Source organism: Mirounga leonina, unplaced genomic scaffold (assembly GCF_011800145.1).
Source record: "Mirounga leonina isolate KUSES-001 unplaced genomic scaffold, KU_Mleo_1.0 Mir_366, whole genome shotgun sequence".
Taxonomy (NCBI): domain Eukaryota; kingdom Metazoa; phylum Chordata; class Mammalia; order Carnivora; family Phocidae; genus Mirounga; species Mirounga leonina.
Genome location: NW_023270709.1, coordinates 10,244,309 through 10,270,177, shown reverse-complemented (window position 1 = coordinate 10,270,177; position 25,869 = coordinate 10,244,309). Strand labels below are relative to the sequence as shown.

Sequence of the window (25,869 nt, the reverse complement as noted above, 5' to 3'; positions counted from 1 at the left end):
CAGGGAGCCCAATGCGGGACTCGATCCAGGGACTCCAGGATCATGACCTGAGCCGAAGGCAGTCGCTCAACCAACTGAGCCACCCAGGCGCCCTAATCTATTGGTTTTTACAGAAAAAAAATTTTTTTCTTTGGGCATATAGACAAAATGGGTGTCTTTTATTAGGGGAAGAAAACCTGATCTTTTTGGTTTTAAGATTTTATTTATTTATTTGACAGAGAGAAATAGCACAAATAGAGCGGCAGGCAGAGGGAGAGGGAGAAGCAGGCTCTCCGCTGAGCAGGAAGCCCGATGTGGGGCTCGATCCCAGGACCCTGGGATCATGACCTGAGCCGAAGGCAGCCGCTTAACCGACTGAGCCACCCAGGCGCCCCAGAAAACCTGATTGTTAACAGACGTTATCTGTCTTATGCCAGAAGACAATGGATTTGAACAGCCAGGGATTTTATGTCTAGCCTAACTGACCCGCAGCTATATAATCCACTGTTGCTGGGTCATGCAGGACTCTGCAAATACTGTTCAAATGAGCCTTTCCTGAGGAACCTATTATATAATCCACAGAGTGAGTTTCAGATGACCAAAATGATTGGCAAGACTTCTGCGTAACAAGAGTTGGTAAGCATTAAATATCTATTTACTTACAGAACTAAGACTGAATGGCAGTTGTTAAGGGAGAGAGTATAACATGCAGTGACTGCTTTCTGACCGTGCAGACTCGGTCTACCAGAAGGTGGAGGCTGAGGGAAGTGTATATGAAAAGGAGAATATGGTCCGGCTCTTGTTGCCTTACAAATATTAACTGGGAGTAAAAGGATACTGTTTCACATTGGATCCTGAAGGAGTGAGAAAGCTAGAGAAGGAGATGATCCTAATACTAATATTGCTTATAGTAGGGAACCAGTAGACAGTAACCAAAAAAGTGGAGACCAAGGGTATTATATAAAGTATGAATATAAATATAACCATGAGAACAAAAACACCAAATTCTTCTCAATACTAGAAAGAGATATCAAAAGAGAACAAATAGACCACATGACCACACCTGAAAATGTTATATACATTATGTGTGTGCGTTTATTTATGAAATAAGAATAGTCTGTATATCATGTTTCCATTTAAGAAGGAAGGAATTGGAAACATACATATATACTTAACACATACATATGAATAAATATGATGGGGAGAACAAAGGCAAAAGGGAAAAAATTAAATTTTCTTACAACTTGCAGCCCATTGACAAATCTTTGAGACAGGCAGAGTGACCTTCTTCTCGGAACTCAACTGCCTCCATGTTAATACTTTGCTAAGGGCAAAAGGCAGCCTTAGCTTTAATATTAGTCCAACCTCCAGGATCCCGTTAAGTCTCCTTTAACATAAAAATTCCTTTGGAAACTTCCTTTTCTCTACCCCCATATCTCTTTGTACGTTAGCAATCATCCTTCAAACATGTGGTCCCCTGATAAACATTTGAAGGGTCTCATGACTAAGGGTTTACTAGGTAGTAGTAAATCACTTTTTCCTCATAAGAGCAAGCCCCTCAAGGTCCTGGAAACCTTGCTTCCAAATTCCTTAGAGGAAGATGTCTATGGCCATACCACTCTGAATGTGCCTGATCTCAAATTCCTTAGAGGCTTATGCTCTCCCTAACCTCCTCCCAACTTAAAAGTATATAATCAATCAACCCTCACAACCCCCATGCAGTTCTTCCTGCCCACGGGTCCTGTCCCCGGGCTTTAATAAAACCACCCTTTTGCACTGGAGACACCTCAAGAATTCTTTCTTGACCATTCACTCCAAACCCCGACATTTTCACATCAAATACATCCACATCCACATTTATATATGCCTCTGTGTGTGTGTGTGTGTGTGTGTATACATATGTATGTGGATGTATATCCTTATACTTAAGACAGGGGTAGGATAAAGTTTTAAAATAATTACCTAAAGAGAGAGTTAGGAAGGAATACAATGCAAAGGACATGGATAAAAGTTAGACTTTTTTGACTGTATATATATTGTTTATAGATGTAATTTTGGAAACATGTAAATATTTTACGTAAAAGATAATTAAGTTTTAAGGAACAATCCCTAAAAATCAAGTAAAATGTAAAAAAAGCAAACCTGTGTTTCTGGATGGTGGCATTGCCATGCAGAGAGAAACTGTTCCAAGTAACGTTAAAACAGGGCAGTTTGACGTACGTTCCTAGTGGAATATCCCTTCAGAACAGCCGCCGCAACAACAAGCAAACAAACCCTTAAGCTGTTTTCAGTAATTGTGTTGTTGATGCTCATGTCGTCCTTGTCATTTGAGTGAAGTGGTGATAAAGCAAATGAGTAGTTCTGTTGGTGTTTTGACAACTACAAAGAAATGGGTAGGACAACAGTAAATAAAAACCTTATTTTTTGAGTATGAACTTAAAATGTGTCTTTTAAAAAGCACATAACCTATTTTGTAGCCTTATCCCCTGAAAGGCCTAGAAATAATGACTGACCCAGTAGCAGTGAACACCCCTAGTGATCATTCTCAAATACCATTTCTAAATATTAGTGGTGTTTAGAGACCTGCTGATTCCAAGTCTGAGTCCAGAAATGTACAAGGTGAGCCTGGTGCACCCAGTTATATCAGAAAGCAAAGAGGCTACTAAAGAACATAGAATTTTGTCTAAAGCATTGCAGAGCCGACCTGACTGGGCTCCCACTGGACAAAGATAGGACAGTTCGAACACCAGTAAGGAAAAATACTGTAATGGCTAGAAAACTTCAAATATGTTAATTCTGTGAGTCATAGGAATGCGTAGAAACAAAGAGAAACCTTCAGAGAATACTAGGGAACCAAATCATTATTTTTAAATCTGTTAAATAAGAGGAAATAATCAAGTGTTTTATTTTGCCTTTCACATGTAAGCATTCCTCAGAATAACCAAATAGTTGAGGGGAAATTTCTCTTTACAGAGGTATTTCTGCTGATAAATGAAGACGGAATGCTACCAACATCCTGCTGAAAGTACACAGCCCACCTCTGAAATATTCTTGCAAACAAAAAAACAAAACCCTGAATCTGATCAAGCCTCTAGTTCTAACTACTAATTTACAGGAAAGAGAACAGACAAAGGGATATGTTAAATTACACCACGGGGATTCATTCAGCCAAATAACAGACTGTGGGAAACTGCAGAACAGATGACTCACATTTTTTCAACAAATTGCAAAGAAAAAAGTGATGGAGGGGAAATCTATAGATTAAAAAAGATTTAAGAAACATATTAACCAGTTGCAATATATAGGTTTTAGTTCAATTTTGGTTTAAATGGGGATAAAAAAGAACATTAATAGGACATTTGAGGAAATGGGAATACTATGTTGTTATTTAATAGTACTAAAGAATTATTATTGAGTGTGCATGTACATGTGAGAGAGAGAGTGTGTGTGTGAGGAGAGAAGGGGACAGAGAGGTGGTCTTACTATATATTTTTTTTAAGAGGAGTCTTTGTCTTTTAAAGATGTTGAAATATTTACAGTTGAAATGATGTGCTGTTTGGGATTTGCTTCAAAAGAATCTAGGATTGTGGGCAGGAGAATGTATGCAGTGTTATAGAGGGAACGAAATAAGCCAGGAGTTGAGAATTGTTGATTGGTGGTAAGTACAGTATTCGCTTTTGATTCTTTGAGAAAGATCCTATGGAAAAAATTTTAGTAAAAAATCTAAAAAAATCTAAAAACAGTATAGTAAAAATCTGGCCATAGCTGCTCCATAAGAATGACTCAGAACAAAATAAAAACCTCAGTAATACAACTAACTTATTTCCCTACAATCAAGTTTACTACCCTTCTTTTTTAAATAAACTTTTTATTTTGTATTAATTTTAGACTGACAGTAAAGTTGCTAAGGTAGTATAAATAGTTCTCGTGTACCCCTCACTCAATTTCTCTCCCTATTAATATCTTATATAATGGGTAAAACATTGATACATTACTATTGATGAAATACCAGACTTTATTTGGGTTTCATCAGTTTTTCCATCGCAGTCCTCTTTTTGTTCTGGGACCTAATCCAGGGTACCACACTGCATTTACTTGTGTTTCTAGTCTGTCTTTCTAGTCTTCTTTGGCCTGTGACAGTTATCTTTCTTTGTTTTTCATGACCTTTACAGTCTTGAATACTGGCCAGTAGCCTGTAGAATGTCCCCCCAATCTGTGTTTGTCTGATGTTTTTCTTAAGATTAGACTGGGGTTATGGGTTTTGGGGAAGTGCCCTTGTTACATTACATCAGAGGGTATGTGTTATCACCATGACATCACTGATGATGTCAGCCTTCATTGTCTTCACTGTGAAGTCAGTATTTTTTGCTTTCCCTACTCTGTTCTTTGGAAGCAAGTCACTAAATCTGGCCTACCCTCAAGTGGTGGTGGAAGGGTAGTGTTAAAGTCTGTTTTCTGAAGGAGGGGTGTATCAGGGGTCCTCAAGACCACATCCAGGTTCAGTGACTGACTAACAGGCCTTAGCATATGGTCATACTGGTGGGTAGGCTTTATTACGTCAGGATGCAGAGCAAAATCAGCAAAGGGACAGGTGCATGGAGGAAACCAGGCAGAAGCCTCCAAGAGTCTTCAGTGGAGTCACACAGTATGTGCTACATTTCCCCAGCAATGAGCTGTGACAACACAGGTGAAATGCCTACGAGAAAAACTCACCTAAGTCTAGGAGTCCAGGGATTTTATTGGCAATTGGTCAGGTAGGCAGTCTGTGCCTGGCATGTATCAAAATTCTAGACTCCCAGAAGAAAAGATGTGCATTATCATTTATAGAAAGTTTTATACCAGTGTAGGGAACTATTTACTGGGCAAGTTTCCAGCCCCTGGCCAAAGGCCAGCCTTGCAAGCGGGCCTTTCTAAGGGGAGGGGTCAGTGTTAACTCTTTTCTGTATAGGGAATTATCTACATGTTGTTACCTTTACTGCACATTTTTGAGAAAAATGGAATTAGATTTAAAAACAGCATAATAATGGGAGCTATTATGTGTTTGATGTAAGAACAACAAAATTAAAATTAGATCAAGGGTGTCTAATTTCTTTGCTGTACAGAATAAAATATATGGCATTCTAGGCCTCTTTTTGTTCTTTTAGTGTTTCTCATGCCCGCTTTTAAACATTGCTATAAAAATATTACTCATATTGCAACTTTTGAAGCATTTCATAATAAAAAGAATACCTCCAGGTTGTGACTTCATTTATTGCCAAATAATTGGAAGAAAGCTGTGTAAATTTCATTAATAAGTAATAGCGTAACAACCGAAACCTGGCTGGAAATCCCAGAAAGTAATTATCGAGATTAAGACACAGTATGTATTAGTAATTTACTTTCTTTTAACAGGAAAAACGTGGTCTTCGAGAAATGCGAGTTCTTGAAAATTTGAAAAATATGATCCATGAAACAAATGAACATACTCTTCCCAAATGTAGAGAAATCATGCAGGACAACTTAAACCAAGTTCTCCAGAGATGTAAGCCTGCATTGTTGTTTTTTTATATATATATTGTTCTATTTCAAATGAATGCTATGCCAAAATGTATTTCCTTCAGTATTTTGGTAGTAGGTGGAGAGAGAATTCTTAATCGAAACATATAAATTGGAAGCCCTGCCACAGAGAACATTGACTATCTCGTGATTAATGTATGTTGCCATTGATGTTGAGAGCATTGATCTCCAAAGTGAGATGTGTGCATCTGGAGTCCTTTTAGGATGTGAGAAAATGGCAACACTTTTTACCTTTTTTGTTTTTTTAATTATCCATAAGAAGAAGTTTGGTAACTAGGAGTTAGGATATGAAATGAAACTTCTTTTTCAGACAGGATACTAGAGTTTTTAACTTTTTAAAAACATAATCCTATCATAAACGTTTGTATCTTATAACTTTTTTCATTAAGCAAAATATTGTAATGTGGAAGGATATTAAAAAAGAATCCTTATTAAACATATCAAATAATAATATAAAATAAAAGTTTTATTAATAACTGATTTTACTCAGGGCTTCTCCTTAGATCTATATCGACAGTATTCAGCTTGTTCAAGGATAGATAATGCTGGGAACTGAAAAAATATCTTTCTGGAGGGAAAAAAAACAAAACTAGCCAGTAATACAATGATCTATGAAGGAAAGCAACAGGGAGATTTGGTTAATAACTGAGTTAAGCCAGTCTTTGTATTCAAGTTCAAGTTAGTCTTGTGTAGTCTAATGCCTTTGGAGCTTGGATAGAATGAATGCCCCAAGATTATGTTTGGTTTCTTTGAGTAGAATAGTAAACAGTCTAAAATTGACTGTGGGCTTTTGCATTTTACTACAGACATCCCTCGTTTGTTTGTAGAGTGGCTTCCTTAACCCTGACAAACATTCTAGGTGTTATACTAACAGTATTACTAATAACAATTCTTATGAGTGCATTTGAGATGTGCCTATAACCTTCCTTTTCTACACTTTGAGTATATAAAAATAAGTTGGGTAAAACTTGATAATAATCTATGAATGACTATTTTAACTTACTTCATTCTTGGGCTAATGTTACTTCTGATTTGAGGACTAGCCTCTTAAAAGTAGAGTCTTCATAATGAAATAGAAAAGTATTGCTGGTAAAATGGGATTCAGACTGTACACATGTCCTGAAAAGAATTGAAACACATAAAATACAAAGTTGATAGTTAAGGTTTCAAAATCTGTGGACTACCCTGGGTGTAATTAACTCTATGAACCTAAGAAACCGCTTTCGGAGGTGTTTCCCTGCCAGAAGCAGGAAAGGCTTCTTCAGTAGGCTTCTGCCCAGGTATATTCTGGTAAGTATTATGAGCATGCGTAGAATGGAGATGATTATCTGCTTTAATTTTAAGGATTTGCCTGGGCCCAGCTGTCGTTCCTGGGGAATTTCACATTTAAAAATCTGCCATTTCAAGTCAGAGTGCTGGCTTGTTTATTTTCAATGGTAATTGATCAGGGACTTGTACAAAATCATGCAAGCAAGTTTATATGGAATATACTGGAATATATTTTGACCTAAGTAGCACTTTACAAACCTAGGGATGAGTTGAGTTTTGTTTTGTGCCTCTTAACACAACTGCCACATTTATCTCTTCCTGTGGGAGAGCTGTGTGCTCAGAACTCTGCAGGAGTGGCTTTAAGCTGGTGGTCCCACGTGTTGCGCAGAACTAAGTAACTGTGGAGCAGTAAGGTGCAGACATCTTGAATTACTGGAATGTAGAACTATGACGAAATCCTCAGCTTGGAACTGTTTCCGCTTTGGGCTGGGCAGCCACCCACCTTGCAGAGTGTCTCCGGATTCAGTGACTAGAAGCTTTAGAACAAAAACTGACCTGTGGGTCCTTAAAAATCAGAAAAAGTAAATGAGAGCTCTAGGAGAATACGAAAAAAGCAGCCTATAAAGTCATCAAGATGCAGCCTTTATGTTATTTTCATCCTGATAACAATAGTAGTGTCTGTGCCCTGCTTTCAGATTATTTCACAGACTCCTGGGCTTCACCAACTTTGTTGTCTGGAGATCTCACTGTAGTATTGAGGACCGCGACCTTGATTTGAGAGTAAGAAGGGCAGAGCCTCTCTGGGTTATTCCTTATTCACATTAACTAGCATGGTCATGGGAAGATAGTTTTTCTTCTTTCCTGCCTCGCTCTCTCTTTTTGAGAACATGACTATTTTTTTTTTTTATTACTTAAACAGAAGGATATATGTTTAAGTAATAAGGAAAAAAAGAGAAGAAAGCAATAAATTACCTTAGTAACCACCTGAAGATAACCATTGCTTTTTAACTTTGGGGAACATCATTTCAGACATCTCTGTATCTCCAAATAGAAGAACGGATAGAGAAATGATGGCTGAATGACTAGCTGGGAAGATACGAGGGGGAGAGAGAGAGTGTTTGATAAGAATGGGGTCATACACTTTTTAAGCTTAGGTATTAATTTTAAGTTTTATTTGAATTTAACAGAACAAACACAACTGAAGGGAATACCTTAAATAAGTGTTTCTGTACTATAAGAGATAGTAGTTACTAAAAGATCAAAGAAAAATAATTAGAAAAACAAAAAAATTACAAAAAACATTCAGAAGTTAGAGTCATGTTATTATTTCTGCATTAATTAATGCCTTGAGAGGTAGAGGCAACTTTCCCCTCCTTCCTCTCTTCCCCAACCCCTCACTTGAAAATTTTAACTTTATCAAGGTTTGCAGTATTTGCTTTCTGTCCTGCAGTTCTAGTGCTGCCAATTGTTTATTTAGTCTTGGACTGTTCAGTTCCTTCTGATTTATTTATTAGATCTGTAATGATATTGTCATAGTTCTCAGTTTGTTTCCTTAGTGCTGCAATTTCATTTTTCATTTCATGCAATGTGTTTGCTCTCTTTTAATAAGTTCATATTGTTATTTTGTATAACAAAGTACCTATGGAAAATTATATTAGGTTTTCTTTCAGAATAAGTGTTTTGTCTTATCTCTCTCTCACATGTTATGTACTTTCTCCACCCCCCAAATCTATTTCTGTACAAATTTAAGCATATTAGAGTTCTAAGAATTCTGTCAACTCATTTTCTCTTTCTAACTTTTGGGGGATGAAGTAATTACAGTGGGGTTAGGAGTCTCAGTTCTTGGCTGCCACATTTCAGAGTTTATAATATACAACTATAATTCATCCTTATTCAGTGAATGGTGGAATTTTTTACCTTTTGTTTTTCTTGACTTTTTATTTATTTTGTGAGTTATTTTAAGGGACTGAGTTTGCCTGGTTTTGCTTCACTCTCTCTCTACCTAGAAATCTTTAGGAATTCAACAGTTTAAAATACTAACCAATTTTTTATAGCACTTTACCAGTTAGAATTTTCTTCTTCACTGACTGCTTCTTCCTCTATCCATCTTGTCCTCTCCTCCCTTTTCCATTCTCCCCCTGGTCATTCCCTCACATGTATCTTACTAACATATTTTCTTGGCTCCACTTTGAGACTGTGACCAGACTCTGACCACCCTCATCACGTTCCTAACTGCTACCACCCTGGTCTAAGCCACAATGACCTCTCACCTAGATTGTTCTAGTAGCCACATAACTCATGTCTTTCCTCCCTGTAATCTGTTCTCCACATAGGAGCCGGAATGATCTTTTTGAAATGTGACTTGGCTCTTATCATTACTATATCAGGATCTCCTCACCTTGCTTAGAGAAAAGCCAAAATCTTCACAGTGGCCTGGACATTTCTACACGGTGGCCCCCACTCTGACTTTTTAATTTTCTTCCATTTTCTTTTCCCGCACTTCATTCTAGCTACTCTGGCCTCCTTATTCTTCTTCTAGTATGTGCCAAATGTGCTCCCACTTCAGGGATCCCTCTGGAATACTCTTTTGTCAGGTTTTTGTACATCGTCATTTCCTATAGATCTCCTCTCAAGTGTCCACAGTGAGACCCTTTTAGCTATGCTGTAATAATCGTTGCCCCTCACTCTGGCATTCTCTGGCCTCTTTACCATGCTTTGTTTTTCTCTGGAATATCCACCACCACCTGACGTGCTCAATATTTATATGTTGTCTGTTTCCCCAACTAAAACGTAAGTTCCATGAGCTCAGACTCTTGATTGTTCTCTGACACCTGACAGTGTCACATTGTAGTCACGAAGCACCTAAAACACCTAAACAGTGACACATTGTAGTCACGAAGCAATTATGCATTCATTGAAATGAGTGAATGAGAATTCAGCCAACATCTTCTGCTACCAAACCAAAATTATTTGCTTATGTATGTATTTGAGGTTTACATATATACACCGTGATAGAATGTATTTGCTTCTTTTCTGTGAGGACAGTCAGGATGTTGTTAATTGTCGTCTGTGGCACAATTACCGTATGTGGTGCTAATTTAAAAAAATCTTTTGATTGATAGAAAATAATTTGACAAATTCTTGATGCTTTAAAATCAGTACAGTCTCCTAAAACACTGAGACAACAGGGGAGACGGCTTCCTACTGAATTAGGAATAACACTGCAGTAAGTGATGTGGAAGTGATGGGTAGGTTTGCATAATGGGCCTTTTCCCTTGGGGTCTCTAATCATGAAGAAGGAATGTTTGGGATAGTCACATGATTTTTCTTGTATTTTAGAAAAGCAGATCTCATGAAATCTAGAAAGTAAGCCTTTATTATTGTGTGGCTAAAGAATTAAAAAATCAGTTACTTCTAAGGGGCTGAAATTTCTAAAAATGGTCATTCTGTCTGAGCACAAATATAAGGAACAAAAGTTTGCCTCTGACGCCTCTGTCAGATGTGTTCTAATTAAAATTTTAAAGGACATAACAAATGACAAAATAATGTCATAGTCTTGTAACTCTTCTTTTAGATTAAGCCCAGAATGATTTGAAAATGAAGAAGCACCCAAAGACCACAAAATGGATTTTTTTAAAGTTACGTTTGGAGTCAGGGGGAAAAAATCCAATCAGGAAATGATGGAACCACTGCTTGGGAAAAATGATGTAATACTAATATGCCACAGAAAGAAGGCAGATCTAATCAGCTCCCATTTTGTTTTGTTTTCATCTTTTCTGTTAGAACAAACAATGATTGGGAACATAATTTTCAGTCCTAAAATATTATCTTTGATATAACTAAAATGTTTACTGATAAAAACATTACTTTTGAAAAGCAGAATCCTCCTCTTTTACCATATTCTCACAGGGAGGGACCTAACATTTTTCTGAAAGGGAAATCACAGTCCCTGCCCTGTTATGGAACTTGTGAGCTATTTGGAGCTAGGTTTGGGTAGGATAGGAAGGCAGAATTGTAAAACACTAGGCAAACCTCTGTTTAAGCAATTACAGGATAAAGTGGAGTGATACACACCTACCTGATAAAGGAATTTCAAGTAAGAGAAAATCCTTACAGAGAAAGGATTAATCTGGGAGGGCTTTATTATGAAGGCAGTCAACCTTGAACTGTTCTTTGAAGACAAGTAAAACATTTTTATTAGAAGAAAGGAATACAGGAGAGCATTTTCCATAGGGATAGTACAGTAAGAAGAATAATAGTAATAATAACTTAACTCCTTGACTGCTTTCACTTTGTGAAGAACTGTTCTCAGTGGCATTAATATTGCAGTTATTTGTGAGCATAGTAGCTTCTGCCATATTATCTCATTTAATGTCAGTTCTCAAATGCTCGTATTAGTTCTTATGCTCATTCTACAGATGAGGAACTAAGGTGCTAAGGGACTAGGAGCCGCAGTAGTCACAGCGCCTGGCACATAGTAGGTGCCAGTATTAAATCCAGTATTAATTCAGTATTAAACAAGTGAATGAACGCGCAAGCAAACATGCCAAGTTATGCAACTAAGTGTTCAACTCTAGATTTGACCATGGCTCATTGTTAACCTGCATGCAGAACAGTGAAATAAGTGAAAACATTTGTGTACAGAAATACGATGGGTCCAGTAAATGAAAGGGTCTGAAAAACTGATGGATGAAGACCAGTTTCATTGATGAGATCATAAGAGGAGTAGAGTGTTGAGGGTATGAGCCAAGTCCTTAGAGGCAGGGGTCTGATTTTAAATCCTGCTTTCTGTACTTACGAGTCGTATTACCTTCTCTTTGTACCTCAGTTTTTTACAGATGCCAAAAATCTGTGAAATGGGACAGTGATCCTCTCCTAATAGGAAAGTGGGATTAAGACGACTAATACATGGGAAGTACTTAGCATGGGTCTGGGCATTAGTAATAATAAATAACTCTAATAATTATTACTAGTAGTTGTGGTCCATTAGAAAGGGAAATCACTCAATGAAAACAGCCCAGAGAAATTTGAATCTGGCAGTGGTAGCCAGGATGAATTAACAGATAAGAGAGGAGAAACAAGAAAGTTGTGGAAGCATTGTAGGTATCAAGCACTACCTGCAAGAGAGAAGTTCGTATGAATGAGAAAGGGGGGGAGGGAGGGTGAACGAATCAAAGAGACACTGTAAAGACATAATCAGAATGTAATGGTAAATTTATCAGGCATTTTATATCTTTTTGGAGAATTCTGAAGTCATTGTTGACAACTTGTCATTGGAATTAGTACTTAAAATGCCCTTGGCTTGTACCTCAAGCATACCTCAAGGCTCAAGAATGATGGTGGTTCTAATTATGGTATCCTGAATATACTGGTAAAACTTCTTTTTTCCCTTCTAGCCACCTCACCACGACCAAAATAGTATCAGTTCTTTTATCATGAGATCTAAAACAATCCAAGTTTTGGTGTGTTTTGTTTTGGTTTGGTTTGGTTTCAGGTAAGTCTTGAACAAGGGCTGCTGATTGAAACTCATTGTCTGTTTTATTTCAGTGCAAGCAGCTTCTGACTCGGTCTGTAGACTCCAACAGAGGGAGCAGGAACGAAAGAAGGTAAAAGTAGATCATTTGGCTAATGGGGCCTGTAACTCTTAATATCATCATATTGTTAGCATTTGCTTTTGATTTAAAAAATCTCCAAATTTATTTTCTTTATGCAGTGATTTAAAAATGGCTAATTCATTGAAGATAATGTTGAGGTATGAGCACATGATTGCCCCATCCATACTTTTCTAATTCAAATTGCAGACCTCTTTTTTTCCTTTTTCAACATTTCCATGTTTTCCCTGGAAGTGATATTTGTCTGATTGAGAACAGAGACTAAGACTTTTACATAGAACAAAAAATACCCACCGGATTGGAAATATAATTCTTTTATTTAAGCTTGAAGTATTGATGAGTATATTTCTCCTAGAAAAGGAAGCATTCATACCTGTGGATGGGTTATTTAATGAATAGTCCTAAGAGTATGTGAATCACTTGCTAGGTAGTGCTTTGCTTATTGAAAGTATATCTTAAATAAGTTCAGATATGGAAAAACAACACAAATTATCCTGTGATAATTTGCTGTTTTCACTTAAAATTTCCATAAAGTATTTTTATAACTTAATCATTGTTCTAAACTAATAAAGATATACTTTTTAAGAAATATTGAAAATACTAAATCACTGTGAATATAATGCCTTTTATGTATCAACAAGTGTTACTATCTCCATTTCTCTGGAATGGATTGTGGTTAATCCACAATAATAGTTCAGATCTGCACTGTATAAAAATGCAGTGAAATAAACCTTGCCGGAGTTTAAGTTTCTACACCCTCTGTTCAACTCTAAATATCGATACAGAGTTTAAAAATTCAACAATTTGGTGAATTGGGCCTTACTGAAAGGACTTGACACTTCAGGCAGGTGGGAAGACTGCCCAGGAGGAGTAGGGTCCTAGCAGGCTGCGTCAGGAAGCAGGGCCCCTGAGCGTGTTGATAAAATGGCAAGGCAAAGCCATGCTGGGAAATCTGTCAGAGTGTAGTGCTTGCAGTGTCCAGAGAGCACTGTAAAGGCAGGCACTGGAGCTCGTGTGGGCCATGCCAGGCTGGACAGCAGATATTTTTTAGTTCTCTACTTTGCGAGGTGCCACTGGGGATGAAAGATTTTAGTTTGTTAAGTTGAAGGCAGTTCATACACTCAGGAACTAACAGTCCAGAAGAGGTGTCCCAAACTACTAACACAAGTATGATGTAGGATAAAGTAAGAACTGTGGTCAAGTTACAAAGAACTTTGTAGGATCTTGGCAAAAGGAGTAATGTATTAGGAAGATGGTGGCATTCAAGCCCAACCTTGATCAGTGAGTAGGAATTCAGTTGATGGAGGATGGGAAGAAAGATATTTGTAGGGTGAGGGGTACAGTGTAAGCAAAGACAAAAGGCTGTGAAGTCAGTAGTCCCACGCAGCTGCTATGTAGAGGATATAAACGGGTATTTCTGGAGATGATTGTGGAGAATCTTGAATGCTATATTAAACAATTTGTGGTTGAGGGCACCAGGAGCATTTCTGGTTTTGAGAAACAAATGCTGTTTGATAGAACACTGGCTGTACTGGCTGTTACTGTAAATAAGCAGTTCTCTTGGTTTTCAGAATAAAAATTTCAAAAAGTGTTCTGTGTAGCATGTTACTATGTGATTTAAGCAGATTCACATCAATATGCACTCATACATTATTGGCCCTTCTTCCTAAGACATTGTCAGAACAGTTAGGATTGTGATGAAATGTCAATTCTTGTCACTCTTGAGCAGAACTAACCTAAAATTAAATTATAATTGGAATAGTTCCTCTTGTCACTTGGAACTTTCTCACATTTGGTGTATTAACTGTATATAAGTAGGAAAACGACCAGCTTTGGTGAGAAAATACCTGGAATCTTCTACTTCTGGTAGTTCCTTTGTTGGCTAGCTGTATCCCCTTACGCAAGTCCTTGAGCTTCAAGCCCCTCATCTGCAAAATACTTATTTTGCTTATACTTATACTTATCTGATAGATTGATTTTTTTCTACTTACCAGATAAATTGTATTATATAATCTACATGAAACAGCTTTGCAGATTGTATCCCACTCCTAGTGGAAGGCACCATTTTTCCCCTGCCAGCTCAATTATTGTTTAAGGTGGGTGAGAACCCTGCTGTGGTCTCTTAGAGTTGGTGAAGCACTTGAGAATCCCACCTATTCACGATTTCTTAAATTAAAAGATACTAAGTTACTGTACTGTGGTTTGAATAAAAATGGCCTCAAGAAATAATAACGTTCTTAGATTATGTGAGTCTTAAATATATTTCTTATAGGTATTATGTCAGAGAATGTTACTGAACTATTTCTTAATGTGGAATACACGTTAAAAATTAGTATTTTAGAATGTACTGAAATGTGTTCCACTAAGAATTGGTATGGCATGTACGAGGCTAGGTGTGTAAGAATCCACTCTGATTATTTTCTTTTCTCAAGATAATTTAATAAAATTCATCAGCTAAATGTTACACAAAGATGCATTTCTCAGACAGTGCTCAGAGAAAAGTAAACATTCTTTATATTCTGCAGGTCAATAAAGCTTTAGTCTTTGTTTTCTTTTTTAGTGCTTGTCTAGTTAGAACATTTGAAATATGTATCTTTAACGACCCTTTTTTTATACTGCTATATCTGATTTTTGCCAAAACTGACATGGCAGAGGTTTCGGATTACATATATATAAGAGATATAGACATAAAGTTTAAATTTTCATCTAGCAAATGTGTACAAAGCAAAATTGACCTTTAGCTGGGTTTTACAGTCTCATGTTAATTGTTGCCCTTGGTTATACTGCTGGCTAGCTACATTTTGTATATTTGAATGGCTCTCAGAACAAAGAAAGATGGGAGTAGTAATGGAATAAAATAGACTATTGCCATTAATCTTTAATTCTTTTATGTCAAGACAATATGTGGAATTCTGTGGGAAGTAAATTGTGATAAACGTCATTCATCCAAATTACACTTCCCACAATTGATACCCAAAAGTACATTCAGAAGAACAATAAATGCACATTCCCCAGTTATTTGACATATGTCTTGAAAACTACCCTCTAGTACAAAGTTGCATTTTGGAAGCTAGCATTAAAAGTAATGAAATGCAAATACAACTAGTTTGGAAAATTAAGTGACTTAAAAATATACCATCAAGGGAAACAACTGTTAATACCTGTCAGTAGTTTAAACTTAGGTTCATGCACACGTGTCAACTTTGGAAGCCATATCCGACCAGACTAGAGATGATAATAAAGTAAATACAAATCTTTTGATTCATCTTGTCTGCAGATACTTACTAGATTTAGTTACACCCCTGCATGGTTATTTTCATAAGAGCAACAAAATAGCATATACATTGTTCGTCACAGAGTTTGAAAATGCAAAGGAATAGCTCTTATTCTGACACTTCTTACTGAAGTAAATTCTTTTTTATTTTTTGGTAAAATTAATGACAGTGTATTACTGACAGATGTTTGAAAGGGCCTTTTAGGCCTTAGTTGGCTTATTCAGAGTTTTCCCATAGGCCAGGGTGTCTCAACTTCTGCACTGTGGACATTTGGAACAGATAATTCTTTGTTGTTGTGGCTTGGCCTGTGCTTTGTAGGACGTTTAGAAGCATCTTTGGCTTTTACCCAGTACATGCCAATAGCACTTCCTCCTAATCTGTGCTATGATAACCAAAAATTTGAGGGACAAGAGAAAATTAAATGGTGTTTAAACCCCCCCATTAAGAATCACTGATTTAGACTATAGTATATGCAAAATTTTGTTCTTATTATGTATCCAGAGTTCATTTATAGACCTATTCCTAGACATAGTTTGGCCTCAGGATTGGCTTCTCTTTAAATTTATCTCTAATGAGATTATCATTATATTTAAATTTATCTCTAATGAGATTATCATTATATATATATATATATAAATTATCAGTGTACAAGTCTTTTGCCTCCTTGGTTAAATTCATTCCCAAATATTCTTTTCAGTGCTATTGTAAATGGAATTTTCTTAATATCCTTTTTGGATTGTTCATTATTAGTATATAGAAATGCAACTGATTTTTGAGTTTTGATTTTGTATCCAGCAAATTTCCTGAATTTGTTCGTTCTAGTCGGTTTTTTTGTGGAACCTTATGGTTTTCTACATATAAGACTATGCTGTCTGTAAGCACAGATAAATTTGCTGCTTCTTTTACAATTTGGATGCCTTCTTTTTTTCTCTGCTAATTGCCCTGGCTAGGACTTCTAATACTATGTTGAGTAGAAGTGGCTAAAGCAAAATTTTGTTGTCTCCTTCCTGATATTAGAGGGAAAGCTTTCAGTTTTTTGCCATTGGATATGATGATAGCTGTGGATTTTTCACATATTGGCCTTTATTATGTTGAGATAGTTTCCTTCTATCACTAGTTTGTGGAGTGTTTTTACCACGTAAGGTAAAAAAAGTTCGTGTCTTGAACTTTGACTAACACGTTTTCTGCATTAGATTGAGATGATTAATGTGTTTTTTTCCTTCATTCTGTTCATGTAGTATATTTTATTCATTGATTCTCATGTGTTTTGAACCATCCTTACATTCCAAGAACAAAATAGTGTATGACCCTTTTAATATGCTGTTGAGCTCAGTTTGCTAGTAATTTATTAAGGATTTTATATCAATATTCATCAGGAATATTGATCTGCACTTCTTTTTTCTTATAGTGTCTTTATCTGGCTTTGGTCTCAGGACGTTGCTGGCCTCATAGAATGTTGGGAAGTCTTCCCTCCTCTTCAAATTTTTTGAAGAGATTGAGAAGGATTGGTATTAATTCTTCTTTAAATGTTTGCTAGAATTCACCAGTAAACTCATCTGGTTCTGATGTGACTTGATTTTTAATACCACATGCTCTCATAAACTCTTGCTAGAAAAAGAAAAACTATTTCAAAGTTAGTTGCACTTTTGTTTTGAAAATTAGCACATATAAATCCCTGAGTGGTTCACATTGTGTGCCTGTAGACTTTTTTCTGCCTATTCAGGCATATTCAGTCCGTTTTTTTAAAGCTCTTAATACTTTTGGAAATTGGAATGTGAAATACTTGTTAGTTTCTGTCATTTTTTAAAACAGTGCCAATCCTGAGACTAATAATTTAATATATTTGGTTTAAACAACATTATATAGCAAAAAAGAGTAGAAAACTGGATTTTTACTCTTCATTCTACCTTGTTCTAAGTGTGTGTCCATGGAAACATGTCTATATAGGAGCAGCATACATACCATATTTGACACCTAGAATAGACCATTTTTTACCACTCCTCCCAACAAAATTATGTTTAATATAATAAGCCTGATGTTAAAAAGTAATGACGAACAAAAATGCAGGTGGTGGTGTTTTTAACTTCATGTATGTAGTCACACCAGTAAAAAAATAAAAAACTTAAAAAGTACTGTAACACCAAAGAAAAAAGGTAAGAGATTAATAAATTTAAGTACATTGATTATTTAAAAAAAAAAAAAAAGGAAAAAAACCCTGTTATCTACATGTTGTCTGTTATGGTAATGAATAATAATATTACAGTTTGCTTTTGATTCTTACGCAGATTTGTTAATAACCTCATTGAATTGATCTTGACTATTCAAATTAAATAAATAGTATAGACAGATTTATTAATGTTTTGACTCACAGTTGATTAAAAATGCTTTTTTATTATAATTTTGAAAAATTTCTTTGACATGAAGCAATAGATACATAGTTCAGAAAAGTTTTAAGCATAAGTCTAGAAGAGCTTCATAAAAATCATGTGTCACAATAAATTCCAGAAATTGCAATACTATCTTTATTCTTTGGCAGTCATTCTAATGGCTCCCAGTATCCCCACAGTATAAAAATTTTAGGTATAAATAAAAACATACTCAAATTTAAGTCCAAAAATTGGTCATGTAGAATAATGGATTTGAACTGATTCACATTTTATCTGCATTTGCTCTACTGTCATTGTTTAAGTGCAATAATATTTAATTCCCCGGGGGTTGGAGGGGCTTAGTGTCTAAAGAAAGCTGAAATGATTCTGGACCGCTTAGTATTTACTTTGGAAATAAACATGTATAGCCAACTTCATCTTTGTCCAGGACTGGTTATGTAACTGGAAGTCCTCTAAATTAACTTCACTGTAAAATACAAAATTTATTAAAGGATAAACAATAAAAATGTGTTAATTTGAAACATATTATTAAAATTCAACAATAACTTCAGTAATTGTTTAGAGCTTTAGACCAGAGAAAGATTTTTGGTTTAGTAGGAGTATTTTATCACCGACATTTTTCAGTATCGTCAGTGGCTGGTGATGCTAAAAAACAGTCTTTCATTTGTTTGTGTCCTTGATGTAAATTCTCTACCGACAATACACTTACTGCTTGCACCCAGGGCGGGGCTCCCCCACCCTCCTGCTGTTGCTGTGCCCCTGGTACATGGTGTGTCATTACTGAAAAGAGAAAACTGCAGACCCTCCTGTGTAATGCGACTTCATTGTGTTGTTATTAAAGAGATGCATTTGTACAAACATCAGGAAATAATCTTTAGTACTCACTGAACTATTAATAATGCCAGGAAAAAGGATACTAGAGAAAGGATTTGGTGTGTATGTGGGGAGCTATCACTTCCTATCAGACTCAGATGAAGCTGTGTGACTCTAACTATAGTTAGATCGGATCATTGTTTTCAAATGTGTTTTAATTAAAGGAACACTTACTTCAGACTGAATCTCACGTAGAACCCCACTTCTTGAACATAAAAGCAGAATTGCTGTTTCTGAAGGTGATGTGCACAGGTGATGATCGTCTGCAGTTAGCTTAGTATTTATAAAAGATTTCTCCTTATTTCCAAGAGTTCTTTGTAGTTGTGAACAGATTGATTGGCATGTCGGGCCAAGTCCTTGGCTTCTGTAACTTCCTCGTGTATGAACTGGGGCGCACGCTGACGTCAGAATGGCTTCAGTGGAGTTGAGGAAGTATTGTGACAGTCTGTTAGGAGGGACCTTATGTGCTGCTTTCGATGAAGCAGCTGCTCAGCTCCTTGTCATTCTATTCCAGTGAAGTTGCAACTGGCCAGACTGCATTTCCTTACATTTTGAATAGCTGTACCCTAGTATAACCTTCACTCCTGTCATACAGTACTTTCTAACTTTTTGCCTAGGTGATATGTAAGATACAGCTAATTGGGGGTTTTTCTGCTCTTACATACAATAAAACCTTATGGGTCTAGGAATCTTAGAAAATGAAACATTCCATCTAGCCACGCTTACCACAAAGCTGAGGTTTTATCTTCTTCAAGCACACCACTTTTATAACTTTATTTTGGGGGGACATCTTTAAAAACGTATTTCATACTTTTCTGGTTTTCATAAAAAGAATTTTAGGCTAAATTTCTTTACGAATTAGGAATTATTGAGAATAGACAGTTTTACATTGTGGTGAATATGGGGGTGTCCTCAGGGTGTTAGAGTGTTTCTCTGTAGGAAATGCCCTCAAATACTGTGTGTTCTAAGTTTTTGTATCTTTCTTCTTCCCCACAAGGCTGATGCCTATCATTTCTTCCTACCTCATTTATCAGCATTTCTTTTCTAATTTGTGACTTTTAATACAGTGTACTTTTGGAAACCAGTTAATTAACATGGTTAGAACTGTGTGCAAAGTAAGGTAAGTTAATTCAGAATCAAAAGAGCTTTTCATGAATACTGCAGTATTTGTAATTGGACTTTTTGGTATCTTTTTTTTCTTTTGATGGATTAAAAGACTTACCATATAGTTCTCAACTAAATTTCAGATAGATGTTATTTCCAGGTAGTCAAGTGTTACTTATTTATGCAAAGAATTGTCAGTACATGAATGTAGAAACTGCCTTTTTTTTTTTTAAACTGATTGTTAAGAATGCAAGATTGCATGACACTTATTTTTTTTTTTTTATTCATTTGAAAGAGAGAGAGCACAAGCAGGGGGAGAGGCAGAGGGAGAGGAAGAAGCAGACTCCCCGCTGAGCTGGGAGCTGGATATGGGGCTTGATCCCAGGACCCTGAGATCATGACATGAGTGGAAGGCAGACACTCAGCTGACTGAGCCACCCAGGCGTCCCTCATAGCACTTACTTTTATTAAAAGTGAGAAGCTAAGATAAAATAAGAGTGACTTCATGAACTTCTTGGTAAGAAAGCAAGACTATATTTTCAGCTGGATTAGAGAGTAGTCAGCATTCAACTTCTTTTCTTGGAAGTGATCTATCTTACATGAAAAAGCTAGTTGGATATATATGTTTTTAGTCATAATATTCTGAAACTACAAAGTAGACATACTGATAATTAGTGACATCTTAAATTCTTTTCTTAGAGCCAAATGGTAAATAGTAGAATCATCAAGGAGGATTGAATTGAGAATAGGAACCGGGAAGGGGAAACTCACTTTTATTTGAGTTGCCTGTATTGTTCAAATTATTACAAGAATCTATTGCTGAAATTGAATTATTAAAACTAGGAATGCCTCGGTGGCTCAGTCAGTTAAGTGTCTGCCTTCAGCCCAGGTCATGATCCTGGGGTCCTGGGATGGAGCCCCGCCTTGGGCTCCCTGCTCAGCCGGTGCCTGCTTCTCCCTCACCCTCTGCCCCCTCCCCCGACACATGTGTGCACGCGCACACGCAGGGTCTCTGCCTCTCTCAAATAAATAAAATCTTAAAAAGTAAATTATTAATTTATTAAATTAAAATAAAAAATTATTAAAATTAAAGGTCAAAAAATGGGGAAGATAAAAAGTGGTTTGATCTTCCTTCTAGATGTTTTGCTTATAATTTGTATAATAGTGATACTAATTTTCATTAAGTTCCACAGGCAGTGAGCTAGGAACTTGACATGTAATACCTCTGGTCTTCATAAATATTTATTTATGAGTATAAAGTATTTTCCTCATTTTAAAATTAAAGAAACTTTAACTTGCTCAGGGTCATGCAGCTGGTAGCAAGTGAACCAGAATTTGAAGTGAGGTTTATATGCTTCCCAAATCATCATTTTTCCATTGAGTAGCACTGGAAAAAGTGCTCTCTGGTGGGAAGTGGAATCAGGGCCGTTGCCTTGTGGTCCAAATCACAGGGTCGGCTGAGCCAATTATGGTGCATATCTTAAAAGAATAAAAAGAAAAGAAAAATCTATTAAACAACATCTGAGTGTGCATGTTTAGTATTTTCTGTATTTATTAAAAAATAATTTACAGCTAAAGCAGGATCCCATTTTGAGAAAGTTTATTTGCATTTTCTTCTCTCTTTAGTCTGACTGTGACTTTTCTCTTAGAATATAATAGTTTTTGCTAAAGGACCATGAAAAGAGTTTAATGAACTCCATGTTTTGTTCATCTTTTGGAGAATTACAATCCGTGAGGCTGAAAAGTTAAAAAGTAAAGTTCTGAATTTTGTTTAACCTGTTTCCTAAATTTATTGCCACCAGCAAACCCCTCCCTAACCCTCTCTCCCCACCACTGTAGTGCCTGTGCAGATCCTAAGGGTCTGTGGCACATATTTTAGGGGAATGTTTGACTTTAACGCAAACTTCAGACTCACTCCAACAACTTCTTTTCACTTGAAAAGCCTCCATGCAGAGGAAGGTCAGATCACGTTGGCAGGAAAAAGCTCTTGTAATAGTTGTTTTTGTCTTGTAAAAGAGACTTTTCCTACCTGTGTAAACCTTCCTCTGGAAAGATCCAGTTCACACTTTGGATAAAAAAGGCATAGATTGGGTGTCACAAAGACCTAAGTTTGAATCTGCAACTTAATAGCTGAGTGACCATGGAGAAATACATTTACTGTCCTTAAACCTTAATTTCTTCATCTGTAAAGTGAAAATAATGTAATTTTATAAGAGCAGTTTTTAGGAGTAGATAAGATATGCAAAACAAGTAGCAAAAACATGCATTTCGGAGCTACTTAGAGAATGATGGATTTATCCACCTTTTCATCCTGCTTATCATCATCTCAGATGAGAGAGAAAATGGAGCAGCAAGGACACGATGACAGCATGAAAACAGTTCCCATTTTTTTCCTATTAGCTATCTTTTTGGTGTGACCAAGCATCTGGGCACCAGTATGTGAGTATACCAGGTGTCCTGTTTTCATTAGAGTTCTGGAATTTATAATGATTTTAGGTACTTTATAACTTTTTATGGTTTATATCTGTCACAGTTTTTGTTTGTTTGTTTAATAGAACTTAGTCTGTATCCAGACTTCTAAAGACATGTATGTAGAACATTTAAGGCAGGGATATAAAGCTATTTTTCATACTCTCTTTTCCTGTTTAGCTTTTCTTTGTTGTACATATTCAAAGATAATTGAAATTGTACTAAACTTACGCCTTTTTCACTTATACATTGTTTTATCTTTAGCATGGTAGTCAAAAGAAAATTTTTTCATCTTCATATAGAAATATTAAGGGACATCTCAAGAACTTAAGATATTTGCACAGATGCTTTTGGTATTTATTTACTTTAAGGAATGGAACTGAGCCAGAAGAGATGTCTTGAGTTCTCTTCCAGTGATTAATAATCTATGCCTCTAAATCTTTTTTAGATTTAAAATCTGTTTTTAAATTTTCTTTAAAAGATTTTTTATTCATTTATTTGACAGAGAGAGAGAGTACAGCAGGGGGAGGGGCAGCGGGAGAGGGAGAAGCAGGCTCCCCGCTGAGCAGGGAGCCTGATGCGCAGGGCTCTCCATCCCAGGACCCTGAGATAATGACCTGAGCTGAAGGCACTTAACCGACTGAGCCACCCAGGCACCCCAAAATTTTTTTTGAATTTAAAGTCTTTTTTAATGCATCGAAAAAATATTTTATGTAAGACATGCATCTTGACTTCTCATAATAATGATTCTTTGGGCATATATTCTTTAAACTTGATTTAAATATTAAATACAGTTAAGCGGAATTTGAGAAGAAATAGGCATGAAAATGTACTTGGGTTTTATTTGATTTTATCATTTAAAGATACTAGACATTATTGAAAATTCAGAAATATGATTACCCATCCATGTTCAGTCATAGTAAAGAAGCCTTAGACATTTCTAATTTGTCATGTTCTTGTTGGACATTAAAACTGTGATGCAGTTTTAGCACTGTGACTTTCAAGCTGCAGTAGCCACATACCAAGAGGTAAAGTTATGTTTGTCTCTTCTGCATAGAGGAATAATTGTCTGGACAATGTCATGTGACTTTCAAATTTCTTTTCTCAGATTCTTAATGACCATTTAATAGCTAGTGAAAAACAGCATATAATCCAGTGGGAAGATTTCATGAAAGAACAACACAGCAGACAGGCTGAAGTGGATGAAGAACACAGAAAAGCCACGGAGAGGCTTAAAGAACAATATGCCGACATGGAGAAGGACCTAGCAAAATTTTCAACCTTTTAAGAACTTTAACCATAACAGTGACAATTTAATAAGAAAACATTGACTTCCCCCAAAAAAACTGTTCCCACCAAACCATTTAGCCTCTGCTTCAAGCTTAGCAATATATTCAGTGGCACTCTTATATCAGAAGAAAGTAAGTCCTACTGGAGTCTTAATTGTTTAATAGAAGAAGAGTGCTACATCTTTCCAGTTTTAAGTGCCTATATATGATTATTTGAATGGGGAGGATAGGAGGAAAAATGGGATAAATTTGCTTTTTGTTAATCAGAATTGGGTGTCTTTTCCATTGATTATCTCGGAGGACTGTAAGTATAGACTTCTTAGAAAAATAATTTAATTCTTTCTCATAGAGGGTGAGTATTAGTTATTGTGGCTTAGAAGGCAGATAGAATAGCTACTGTCATAACGTCCTTGGTTATTGGAAGAATGTATACAGTGTTATTCCATGAGTAATGTGGACAAAAACAACGTCTTTAGAGCAGAGATCATATTTAAGAGAGGTGAGAGGTACAACCTTTTCTCTGCTGAGACAAAGATGGCCACGTTGGTCTTTGAACTGCCCATTGGGAAAGGTTACAGATTTTGTAGTACGGCATAATGCCAAGTGTTTCACTGAATGACAAAACACACTTGCTAAGTTTTGTGGCCTTCCAGCACTTAATATTTTCAGCTTTTAAAACATACTTAGAAGGAAAAGCTTACCAAAAATATATTTGACGTTTAGCCTTTCCAAGAACCATAATCTTGTCCATGGTATTTACCTCATTTTTGTGTCTGTTTTGCTGTGGGTAAGCTTTGTAAGATAAATAACGTCTATACGTGTTTCAACTGTTTAATGAGTAATCAGCAAAATCTGCCAAGGAGTCCCTCTGGAACCGTATAAAGGTTCTGGCTCTGAATAAACGAGAAGTGTTTGCCCACATGGCAAATGATCCATGTTAAATGTAAATCCTTTTTTAGTGTTTAATGTCTGTTCTCATAAGCAGGTGTATTATGATGAAACATGTACCAATTCTGTCATCACTGTGATCTTTAAAAAATCTGCATTTAACAGTCTAATTGAGAAACTAAGTTGATTTTTTTATTTGCCATAAACCAAGCAAAATTAAATGCAATAATTTCTGAGATTTATGGCGAATGAATTCAAGGTATGGATAAATCTTTCAAATATTTTTTATTGCTCTCCAGTAAAGAAAGGCACAAGAAAGAAAACACCCAACTCTCTTGTGTTATCTCAGTGTTGCTACTGCAGAAAAGTGACAATGCTTGCTTGTGTAAATTTATGGCTTACTGTAAAGCTTCATTCTTGGCTGCATGTTGAAAATGTGATTAAAGTTAATAGAGGAGATGAAATAAGTATTTGAGATTTCTTTCAATAACACTGAACTTCTGCCAACTTTCTCTGTCTGCTACTGTAGGCTTGACAGGTTCATCAATCATTCTCTGGTACCTGGACTAAAAAGAGCACTTGCTGACACTAAGGCATGTTGGAATTTTCTTAATTCTCTTTCAGTGGATGGAAAAAAATAAAACCATACTTCCAAAAATAGCCCACACATGAAAAGGGAGGGGAACCTTAAATGAAAATTCCCTTTGTACTGTAGGCAGTTTTTGGAATGCTATTAATTGCCAGCGCACCATTTGAGCAGATGCGAGAAATCAGGACTGTGTGTGTGAGAGCAAATGTGTTCGCAAAAGTGGCCATTCCTCTTGAGCAGCAAAGGTTTCCGATAGTGTTTGTTCCTCTCATACGATAATAAATACTGTATAAGTTGGTATATTTTATATAAGGATCTAAAGGACTTCTTAAACCCAAATGAATTGGTAAGCTTTTTGAACTGTCAGCATTAAGATACTAAATTCTTCCTTTGTAACTTTGTTAGCTAATCAACATAGTGTGTAAAAGAGACGGTTGGTTTGCCTTCCCCTTAATATTTTCACTTATATTTCCCAGTTTCCAAATCACTTTTGATAGATATTTTATTTGCATATAAAAATTAACTAATAATTACATAATTTACAACATTTCTGTTTATGCTGTTGAGCAGAGATAAAAT

General features: G+C 36.1%; 1 protein-coding gene across 1 annotated transcript in view; it reads left to right on the top strand.

Moving 5' to 3' along the window:
• BLOC1S5 (biogenesis of lysosomal organelles complex 1 subunit 5) overlaps positions 1-25,168 on the top strand; it is a 42,808-nt gene extending 17,640 nt beyond the window's left edge. Inside the window, exons 3-5 of the mRNA XM_035030821.1 lie at positions 5,371-5,500; positions 12,352-12,410; positions 23,633-25,168. Of these exons, the coding sequence (XP_034886712.1) occupies positions 5,371-5,500; positions 12,352-12,410; positions 23,633-23,812 (369 nt within the window). The 3' untranslated portion in view covers positions 23,813-25,168. The remainder of the gene's footprint in view (positions 1-5,370; positions 5,501-12,351; positions 12,411-23,632) is intronic.
• Positions 25,169-25,869: the final 701 nt, after the last annotated feature.